The 12,176-nt window shown below is 36.9% G+C and overlaps 1 protein-coding gene across 1 annotated transcript in view; it reads left to right on the plus strand.

The window, feature by feature from the left end:
• Positions 1-2,265: 2,265 nt before the first annotated feature.
• The window catches only part of LOC145666911 (octopamine receptor beta-1R-like), a 361,682-nt gene continuing 351,771 nt past the window's right edge, over positions 2,266-12,176 (plus strand). Inside the window, exon 1 of the mRNA XM_081734506.1 lies at positions 2,266-3,718. Within this exon, the coding sequence (XP_081590632.1) occupies positions 2,833-3,718 (886 nt within the window). The 5' untranslated portion in view covers positions 2,266-2,832. The remainder of the gene's footprint in view (positions 3,719-12,176) is intronic.

The following is a 12,176-nucleotide window of genomic DNA, read 5'->3' on the forward strand; positions in this document are numbered from 1 at the left end:
GCCAGCATAACCGTCGGACATTAAAACTTAATAGTGTCATTTATATTTTTTTTTTCGAACATATTATCTCGATGATTAAAGACATGGCTAAAACACCGCAAATTATCTTTTGTTGTTGTTCAAAGCTAAATCAAATTAAAAGAAGAGAAAGTAATTGGTAAGGTTCATGTGGTCATTTTAAAGAAGACTGCTAAAATGTAAGAAGAATTCTCGTCAATTGCCCGTTTTATGCGGGAAGCTTCAAAGTTTGCTTAAACAAACGGTGGTAGAGTTGCAGGGTGCCAGCGTACACAAGTACATTTATTTTTCTTTTTCGAGAAATTACGGGTAAAATTTAAAGGCTTGGCTTATACACATGAAAAGATGGTACTACAGTATAACCTCCAACAGAAAGAAATAATATCGAGTTACAGAAGGATATTAAAGAATAACAATAAAAGGTACGGGTCCACCGCACTAATATTTCACCTTCTAATTCTTTAAACTAAAATAAAATAAAGTTTCTCCCTCCAATTCTGTAGTTATTAATGAAACATTTTCTTGAGAAATACTAATAAAATAATATGGCATTTCCGGGAGACTTCACCCAAAGATAACTCATCTCCAAAAGTAAACTACACCTTGTACATTTTTCAATAACAAATTACTTATCCTATATATATATATATTTACATAATAACAACTAAATCGTATGAGTGGTATTTTATAAAATTCTCAAAAAGTACTAATCCAAGAGTAAATTTATCCCCTAAGCATAATCTCGTATAAAAGATATTTATGTAACATTAATAGGAATAATAACTTTCTCAAAAGTGACTCTGCCACGATTATATTCTTGTTTCATAAATAAATTACTTTATTAATAACTTGACAATAAGGAAAAACTCATTTGCCCTGAAAGAGTCTAGGAAGAGTAGTTTATTCTTAGCTCTGGTGCATTTAGTCCCGGGTTCGATCCTGGCTCCAGCCAAGTGGTGGACAAATACCGTGTGCGTCGTGGACAAGTACCAGGTTCTCCCGTTTCCTCCCACTTCATTCCACCATTGCATTCATTTCTCACCATCACCGTCTCCTTTAGCCTATCCGGCATAACCATGGGACGTAAAACTCAAAGTAGTTTATTCTTGGGGGGGGGGGGTTGGGAAACTCGAACCATTTTCTCAAAAACGGCTCAGATATAATTTTCTTCATATTTCGTAAATAATTAGTTCATTAATAGATCTAATTAATTTATTAATAGTTCTATAATGTTTTGTAAATTATTTCATACGAAAACGTTCAGAAGAGATACCGTACGTAGTTTACTGTTGGGGATGGATTTCTTTTCAGGCTACTTTGTCAAAAGCGATTCAGGCAATTTTGGTCATATTTCAGAAATAAATATATATATATATATATATTTTTTTTTTGGTATTATTCCTATAATGGTGCATCAATTACTTCTATGAGCATACCCGCAAGGGGTAGTTTACTCTTGAGGTGAGATATTTATTTATTTATTTATTTATAATTTGTAAACACCACTCAAGAGAGTTTTTTGTTATTTTACAAACAAATATATTTCATTAATTACCCTAACCTCTCTCATATTGTATCTATTGTTGAGTATGTTCTCTCCCACCGGTGACACACACAAACGTTACAGTGAGACACTTCATAAATAAATTGCAAGATTATATCAGGATGCTAGATAGTGTCAAAATTACATTTAGATATTTTTATGCGGTATATATAAAATTTAATAAATATAAGCTTCATAATTAGTTGAAAACGTTCTAACGACAATTCCAAATATGCAAAATCAATATTGACATACTTTGGAAACTGCATATGCTATTTACAGACCTAATTATATTACACATTTCTGTGTACGAGTTTGCTGCATTATGCGTTAGGAAAATAGTTTACATGTCGGATTAGTGATGTTTTATTACTTTTTTTTCTTTTCCACAAGTTTCCCTTGCGCGCGCCCTCCAATTGAAGTATCAAGGCCAGTCTTTCCCTAGTGCTAACCGTTGCTGCTAGGCCTATACCTTAGCTTCAGCCCCCGGTCGACACGAGAGCGGTAAAATCGAATAGAAATGCGAGAGAGGGGAGGACGATGAGAGGAAAGAGAGGGGGTATCTCGTGCACATACTCTATTTTCTCTCTTGCTCGTGTTCTCCCTTGATGGCAAAAACACGCTTGCGCACATCCGAGATCGGATCCCCGTACTAGCAGCAGCAGTCGGAATACATTGGACCAGTCACAGTCGGTCTAGTTGGTGACGCTTGGTGTGTTCTGTCGGAAATCTGTCCTTTGTTATCCCCCTCCGCTCACTCCCTTAACTGTAACAGAGTCCAGTTCAGTCTCTCATTCATTGGAAGATTGCGCTAGCTTCAATGACTGCAAAACTGTTGTTAACAATGCTGGAGTATCCTTGATATCAATGGGGAACGCTCCAAGAATAGTGCGCCGTCTTCTTGGAGTAGTGACACTTATAGCGAAATTACCCATTAAGGAGCGTTCAGATTAGATCTCTAAAAAAAGGGGGGAAAGGAACAACTAATAGTATAAAGGGGGCAAAATGTCACGGCGGGAATTTTCGGCACTAGCCCCATGGGTCCACCCTGCAGCAAGATAGAACAAGCTATCTTCATTTTTAACTCGACTTTATCTTTTCGGGATCTTCCAATAGTAAACACTCAAATGGCAACAGAAATAGTTGATCCGGTATCCTCAAAAAATAGATAACTTCTAGACGTACATATTTGTGTTGGTCGAAAGACCAAAAAAATTCTGTTTATCACGCACAGACTCTCAACGCAAGCAACAACAAAAAACTGAGGAAGAATGCTTACTGGGATGGCGACTATATCTGAACAAAACCCCAGCAAAATTGTTGACATCCTAAAAAATGAGTCTTCGGGTTCATTTTCATCAACATCTACCCAAATTGACGGTAGTTTGTCTGCCACGTCACCGGAAGTGGAACCACCATGGGCCGTGTTGGTGCCAATGATACTTAAAGGTTTCATTATGGGCACCATCATCATCGCTGCTGTATTGGGTAACATGTTGGTAATTATTAGTGTGGTCAGACATCGGAAACTACGTGTTATCACTAATTACTATGTGGTTTCGCTAGCGTTGGCCGATTTGTTGGTAGCTCTGTGTGCAATGACCTTCAATGCGAGTGTTGAAATCACGGGCAGATGGATGTTTGGATATGTGATGTGTGATGTGTGGAACTCATTGGATGTATATTTCTCAACTGCATCAATATTACATTTGTGTTGTATTAGTGTTGATCGTTACTATGCGATTGTGCGACCTTTAGAGTATCCTATTCAAATGACTCGTCGGACCGTAACATTTATGCTGGCGAATGTGTGGTTCCTACCAGCTCTCATATCGTTTACACCAATATTCTTGGGTTGGTATACCACTGATGAGCATATAGAATTCCGTAAGAAACACCCGGATGTTTGTATATTTGTGGTGAACAAATACTATGCCTTTATTTCTTCTGGAGTTTCTTTCTGGATTCCTGGTGTAGTGATGGTTGTGATGTATTATAAGATTTACAAAGAAGCAGTGCGTCAACGTCGAGCTCTCAGCAGGACATCAAGTCACATTATACTCAATAGCATTCATCATGATTTACCCAATGGACGGGGCAGTGGCTGTCGGCCCCCTTTATATGGTGCAACGACAGCTGTGGAACTCAACATGAACGGTGAGTTTTTTCTTTCTTTAAGATTTACTACAATCTAAAGAACTCAAGCCATGAGTTTGTGTTTTTTATGCAATACCTAGGATATGAAAAATAAGACGTACTATTAGCCCCTTTCATCGAGAGTGTGTCCTGCTGGAGCGCAATCTCTTTATTAAACTTCCAATAGACACTCTCTTCAGTTGAACGTTTTTCCAAGTACAGACGCATTCTTGCTCGTCAGCAAAGGTATTAATGTGGTTTCGAAACCACGTACGGGACTTGAATCCAGAGCAGCTGGCGTGTGCACAGACTATTATACTAGATCAACCAGTATTGATCGTTACTCATCAGTATATCTTGCCTCCTGCCTGCGTGACACATGACATAGGTATTATTAAACACGAGACAAGACAAAATATTTTCTCTTCTCGACTCCTAAATTTTGTAGAAGCATGGTCTTGTCTTGCAAAGATTTCTTAATTATTTTTGTCCGGTTCCTCGAAAAGTTTTACTCGCCTCGTCTCATCTCGAAATTTTTCTCGTGTCTTGTTCCTCCAGAAAAATTTCTCTTTTCATCTCGTAAGTCACAAACGTTTTCTTGTCTCATTTCGTTAATCAGGAACGTTTTCTGTTCTCAACTCGTTAGTCAGAAACGTTTTCTCGTCTCACCTCGTTAATCAGAAACGTTTTGTCGTTTCACCTCGTTAGTTGAAACGTTTTCTCGTTTCATCTCGTTAGTCGAAAAGGTTTCCTCGTCTCGTCTCATCTCCAATCTTCGATAGTCTCGGATTTTTGTAAATTTATGCTCTGATTTTGTTTCCCTAATTTCATCTAAAATTGACCAGAATCCTTCCGTGTCAGGAGAAATCAATGAAGGGTTTGAGAGACCAATATATAAATCATATTAATTATCAAAATATTTTGTGTGACGACTTGCGTATTTTTAAACTTTGGTAAATTTTCTTCATTCTGTTCGTACAATCACCTTATGTTTATCTATTTATAGAATTTTATATTATGAATCATGCGACTTTGAAAGTAGTAATTGAGATCTGAAATTTGGATGAAGTAGTGGTGTCCTTGAGACCAGTGAAATATTTCGTCTCTAAATCGAGACGAGAATATTCATGTTTCGAATTAGAAATAAATATTTATTGCTCCGTTTTCGAGACCAGACAAGAAATTATTCGTGTTATGAGCAACATTAAACACAAACTTTTAGTAAGTTGAATTTGGGTTTAGCATTCCTTTCAGCGCCGAGACTGTATAAAACATGGATCTACAATTTGAGGTGGAATCTGAACTACTGTAATACGTTAACATTTCAATTCCTTTCACCAAAAGTCGAACCCGGGACTCGGTGCACCCAAGTATTATAAGCTAGCTACTCTGACCGCGACCTAAGATAAGTCATAAGTAGTTTGGAGGCTAAACCAAGAATGATAACTTTGGGAAGGAAGAATAATATATTTGAGTGGGAAGAATGATAAATTTGAGGGGGAAGAATGATAAACTTAGGGGGAAGATTGATCAATTTGGGGAGGAAGAATGATATGAGGGGAAGGATGATAAATTTGAGGAGGAAGAATGATAAATTTGGGGAGGAAGAGTGAAAGTTTAGGGACAGAATTGTAATTTTGGAAGGAAATTTTTAAATTTGGGCAGATAAAATTATTAATTTGGGGATAGAATGGGCCATTATATTTCTTGTTATCGTGAAGACTATAGTTAACAAGTTTATTTACAAACACTCCTGTAGTGTATTTCATGAAGCACCTCGTATTAATATCATTGTCTTAAGTACGAAAAAACGTTTAAACTGGCAGAACGTCAAGAGTCATGCTTTGTTGGCTTGACACTTTATATGACTTGTTACAATATTTTTCATATGCTTCTTACAGAGATGTAACTTTTGATCCTTGAACTACACATTTATATAATATACTGATGAATACTTTTACTATTCATGAGTATTGTAGGAGAAATAAGACCGGTCTTTACCCATTTTCTTTGGAGGATTTCGTTCAAGTCCTTGGGGAGGATGGATATCTATGGTAGAATGTACACTACGTGTGAATGTACACTATGATAGAATGTACACTATGGTAGAATGTACACTACGTGTGAATGTACACTATGGTAGAATGTACACTACGTGTGAATGTACACTATGGTAGAATGTACACTACGTGTGAATGTATACTACGTGTGAATGGGAATGATAGACTGAAGTCAATTTTTTCATCGCATTATACCTGCTATAAAACCCCGGGTTAAGTTAGCAATAAATCCATGAAAATAGAGCTCGGTCCAATACACACACCAATGCACATATACATAGGGTTAGGGATGTCCGCTGTTAGAAACAGGGATACTTTTGTAAGATATAAATCTTCCTAAACGGACATTTTGCTGGGAGACATACCTTATATTCTTCAACCAGTACAAATTATTTAATCATCGAAAAAATAATTTATATTTCGTTCCAATTGGATGTATCAGTTAAAATATATAGGAAAATAACACACATCTCAGACGCAAAAATCTAATAAAAATTTTATGCCGTGACATGGCGCGCTCTTCCAATACTCAAATGCACTATAAATTAAGATTGCAAAATAGCTGTAAATGTAAAAGAATATAATAAAAGTAATATATATATTTTTTTTCAAAATTGCAATGACGGTAGGATAAACCAAAGAGGAACGGAAAGGTTGTCACGGATGAAAACGAGGATCCCAAGTTTCGGGAACCAGATTCGAGGTCAAGAGTTTTCGAATTGAGTCTGTCCCGATCTAAACAGGACATACGGTAACCAATACAAAGAGTTAAAATTTTGGCTTGTGTGTCGCTTGAATTTTCTTGAAGATTTTTAGCAAGAGGAAGTTTAGTTCTACTCGTCGATTTTATGCATATTAAGTAAATACGTAGGTACACATATATATGAATCTGCGTTCATCATATGCTTCAATTTCTACATTTTTATGAGTATATATATATTGTCTATAATATATATTACAACAAAACAAAACTGATAAATAAGTTCAATATTTCAATTACACAAGTAAATAACAGTGGCGTAGCATTGAAGTAGGCCCATATTCAGAAGGGTAAAAAAAGGGGCGCTCTTTTCAGTTGGGATTACTCATTTGAATCCACCTTTCATTCATAATTGCTTAGTACATTAATAATATTATTATGAAATACAGTTTTCATTAATGAGCTACATATACAAGAAATTGAAATTCACTGAACGCTTAGCACAATTTAATGACATTTTATACGTTTCTGAAAATTGAAAATTGTTTACAAATCCATCTGAATCTTTCTTGTAAAGAAAGAAAGAAATGCTGTATTAATCAGATTAGTTTTATGAATGAAATACTGCTTCTGACAAGACACTTGAATTTCTGGAAACTGGGAAGGACTAAATCCATTTCCTCGTTTAACTGTGCAAGGAATCGTTGTTAAATAAGAGCAAAAATCTCAACCATAGCAGAGCAACCAGCTGAAAGAAAAAAAGTAATTTCCTGCGAAGCAATGTATTAGAAAAACTAAAAACTTAAAGTGGGTTCTCTATCGCTGTTCCAACCAAATTGGAATTTTTTTCGTACCAAATCAACCATAAGAATTTCTTGAATGTTTATTTTCAAACATAAATAGCGGAAAAGTACGTACCACAGGTAGGAAAACTGCGGTCGCTGATGAGGGTAGAAATTCTGGCAGTCCATAACTAGGGACCTGCCTGACGGAAAACTAAGAAGTATAGCTTATCCACAAACAAAGATGCTGAACAAAGACAGTGTGTTTGACATTAAGTTTTTTTTTTTTTTTTAAAAAAAAAAAAGCAGCTTTTGAAGAGAAGAAACAGAAAGTTTAGCTTTTCTTCCTTCCCTTTGTGTAACTTCCTTATTCAGATATCACCTTTATTTCCCTGTAGTGAATTCTACAATTTAAACATTACTCCACAACAATCCTTTACTTAAGAAGTCCTTTACGTACCACAACTATGTTAATTTTCAAACTTGCATTATCTTAGATGCCAGGCCGGGTAAGTTATGCAACCCACATATCCATGTTGTCAATTTGACGAATGGAAATGAAATGAAATCTTTGAGTTTTACGTCCCACGGTTATGCCGGTTAGGCTAAAGGAGACGGTGATGATGAGTAATTAATGAATGAAATGGTGGAATGAAGAAAGTGGGAGGAAACGGGAGAACCCCGAGAAAACCCACGCACACGGTGTTTGTCCACCACAAAGTTCACTTGGCGGGGAATTTGACGAATGGCATGAGCACCTAAGCCAGAGCCTGTATGTTATACATTTTTTTCAGTTGTATAACCTGGGTTGTCTAAATTCAAATTGTCAGGCAAGAACAGTGTATCATTCACCAAGAAATAGATACATTTTTATTTCGGCTTTGATATAAAACGTCGCTTGCATTTTATCCTCTGTTGGAAAACACAATTAAATGGTACAAGGGGAAAAAGGAGGCAAGTCAGTTTTTTTTTTAAATATAACTTTACACAATTGCCCTGTTTTCTACTGACTTCCCTGCTTCTTTCCTTGAAGGCAAACTTTTTAGCATTAAATTTCTTAGTGACTAACATGATTTTTACTGTGGGATATAGTCCATACAAACTACTCCTTTCAGGTTACATAACTCTGCTGTTAACTCCTTTTTCTCGTGTGGTTTTCAATTGTGAGCTTCATATATTCTATTAGAACCTAGAATAATGTAAGTTCAATGCACAAAATTCAAGACATTAAACGCTAGTTTTGGGTATGGTGTTAGAGTAATGGTACTAACACTTTCGCATTAGTCACACATATCATTAGTCGGGTAGCGTAGTCGCTAACACTCACTTTTGGTGCGAGTGATCCCAGGTTTGATTCCCGATGGGGACACTTAATCGGAAAGGGGTAACAGCTTTTTAGGGACAGCTATTCTAAGTGAAGGTTTTTCCTGGTTCACACCAGGCAAATTCTGAGATAGTACCTACCATAATGGTCCCAGACCGCTTTTTTCCATCCCTGTTTCTTTCTTCTCCAATTCCCTAGGCAGTGTGATCGCCGAATGACGTCATTCCTCTTATGTGTGACGCCCTAACATGGGCATAGATGCCGAGAGCCCATAAATCTAATCCCTAATCCCCTACATCTTATCAATATGTTTGAAGCAGGAAACTTTTTTATTGCCCTCTCCCAAAATTTCAGTTACTTCAATAAATGATGTGCAAATAGATATGTAGATGCATATATTTGTTCCGAGTAATCTCTTTTATAAATTGTGAATTTAGCTCCTGCAACATTACTAACTGAAGTTTTGTTTTATATACATTGTAAACGATAATGTTGTCCCATGAAATCTAACTAGTACATTTTCAGAATAGTTATTGTTAACACTGTATATCTACGAAAACATTTTTGTTGTTGAAAAGTTATTCTTTAAAACTCTACAACTAATTTATAAGATCTAGAAAATTCTCCACACCCTATTACTTTTCCTATTTTCTTTGCTATGGGGCAACCGCAGCTACTTTAATTCTTGATTTTTTTTTGTGACAATAATTAAATGTTATTTCGTCTTAAAATAGGAAAATGCCTCAGTAATTACGTTTTCGGTATTGTACCGTCTAGTACACATACCCCACACCCCTGTGGTGGTACCGTTAGCCGTATCGACTTGAGGTTTCCAGTCAACACAAACCTGTAACGTTCTTTAAAACGTTCATAAGACAATTTTGGAGATGTTTAGAAATGGGAGTTTTGCGAATCCTATGGTACCCCGAAACCCCATATCGGTGTGTTTTTGTTTTGGACTTTGGTATTGTTTTTTGGCCTCAGTTGTTATCATTTTCGAAATTGCACTATCTTGTACAGTCAGTGACAAAAGTTCTTTCCGTATGATGCAATTAGTTTCGTAAATAACTTCAGAATGGAAAGACAATTTGAGTACAGTTTTCAATAAATTAAAAAAGAATGTAATTTCCTGTACATTCCAGCCATACTAGACTTACTCCAAAAATAAATTCTACGAAACGGAAAGAACTCTTGTCGCTGGCTGTACGCAAACCCCGCACTTCTCAGGTGTCGTTCTTTATTTTCCCATATTTCGGTAACTATAAGGCGTAGAGAGTTATGGTTTTCGATAAGCACATATAAGCAACGTTCTTTACAACATTTTAGAGGCATGGAGTCTATGTAAAAGTACAGAATTTAAGTACCCCATAGTACCCCAGAACCAGAGACGGATATAGCTCGGGGCCGGAGCCTAGGCAGGCTTATGTTAGGGCGGGGGCGATTCAACCATATTATGTTTCACCACCATATTAGATCTATGGTTCATTTGCAAGCCTACCGTGAAAAGTTTAGGGTGCAGCAAAAATTTAGGGGGCCCGGCCCCCTAGACTTCCCTGGATACGGGCCTGAGCCTAGTCCACCCAGTTTTATAGTGGCAATAATGATTTATGTTATTATTTATATATTTTTTGAAATTTATAGTAATCTCATGATATACCTAGCATAATTTGGATTCTGGCTGGTCCCCAGTTTTCACCTTCTAAATCTACATCTGCCCAGAAACCCCTGCATCTCAGTAATTACTTTTTCAAAATTCATTGTTCTTCTACCCGAAACACAAACGTCCATAACCGACCTGTGATTTTCTCTCTCTATCTCTCTCTCTTGCATCTTGACCCAGAAGTAGCATCCAATGTTTCTTTTACTTTTGACTCCTTGAGAATTAGGCTATATGGAAGCAGTGTTTCTTTCAGAAACAATGTTCCGGTGGGGGCACTGTTATACTATTCTATTTATTATTAAATTATAGACTATTATTTTGGTCTTGTCTGGGGGAGCACTTTTAGAGCTCCGGGGAGGGCCCTCCCCAAAACATGTCTGAAAGAAACACTGTATGGAAGGATTCAGCAGCGCAAATCTGTCTTCAACTTGGAAGGCCCGTATCCACGGGGGACTAGGGTGGGGCCCCCTAAATTTTCACTGCCCCCCCTAATATTTTCACGGTAGGCTTGCAAATGAACTATAATATGGTTGGGTCGGGTTCCCCCTAACTTCTACCGTGCCCCCTTACATTTCTGGGCTGGCTACCGACCTGGGGGGGGGGACAAGTAAGGCCGTTTCTTTTAATTTTTGTTTTTGTTAAGCTATGCTCAAAATATTTGTGAAGTTGAAAAACAATCCTGTGGAGGATCAGGGAGCAGAGTTGTCGTAATATTGGGAGGCTGGCAGATTTGAGGCTTACTCTGTGGGGACATCAATTTCATCTCACTTTCCTTTGTGGCAATCAAACACAAATCATCACATTTCTCCCGGAAAAAAAAAAAAAACACACATTTCAAATCGGGTTATTGGGGGGAACCGTCTCGCCCAGTTCCAAGATTGACGGGGACATGTCCCCCTCACTCCCCCGGAGTTTTGCGCCAATGGAAGTAGTGAGAATAGTGTGGGTTGGTATTACTACATAATAATACCTACATTTTATTACATTACCTGCCTACATTACATTACCATCTATTACCTACATTAGATTTTGCTTCATAGATGGCTTCATGAGAAAGGAAACTTTGCTACTGTCATCTCCTTTACACACTTCATTATCCTACGTAGCTGCTTGAACATGCGTCTATTATAGCATGAACTTGCAAAGAAAACAGTGTTCTGGAATTCAGTTCTCTCGAATAGGAATTAAAATATTGGGTTTCTCCACATCTCACATAGTAATTTAACCGAATATGCTCAGAAATAAGTCAATATGGGGGGCTTACGTTCGCTTGGTGTCACGTCTTCTTCTTTAGGAGAATCTTCTAGGAAAAGAAAATCTTCGGCTTAAAAAATAACAGGTAAAAGGCCTAGTTATTTATGACTTGAATGTTTGACTAATTTTTAGTTCATTTTAACTAGACATTCCACCAACTTATTAATGTGTGCTTTTTCCATTGTGCTCTTTGTGAATGAATGGTCGTTACTAAATCTTAATCCTTAAAATCGTAAAAAGTGATGAGAAGTATGTCGTAGAATTGACACGAAATATGGGCATATCAAAAATAAAATAAAATAAAATAAAATAAATTAAAAATTGTTTTACAATTCTTAGATAATCACCGTCACGCTATCCTTTTTTCATTTGCTATTTGTTTTGGTTTTCTTGGACTTATCCAAGAAAATAACCAAAAATGAAAATGATTTTCAGTTTAAGAAATAAAACATGGTTGAATCTAAAGAGATTGGTTGGCAATTTTGTTGCATTTTAAAAGGGAAGATAAAAAATTTTGAAGTTTTTGTATTATGCATTGTTGGCGATATTTGATAATATTTGGAAGCGGAAGGTACGTAATGATGTGTTGTAAATACCGTACTTCCGCTCAACGCAATTCCCGCACCATCACACCCTTCCAACATGATCTGGTGGGCTTCGCGTAGTCCTATTATGAACAGGGTCTCAGGCAGGCCCATG

This window comes from Thermobia domestica, chromosome 12, assembly GCF_964235325.1.
Source record: "Thermobia domestica chromosome 12, izTheDome1.hap1.1, whole genome shotgun sequence".
NCBI classification, from domain to species: domain Eukaryota; kingdom Metazoa; phylum Arthropoda; class Insecta; order Zygentoma; family Lepismatidae; genus Thermobia; species Thermobia domestica.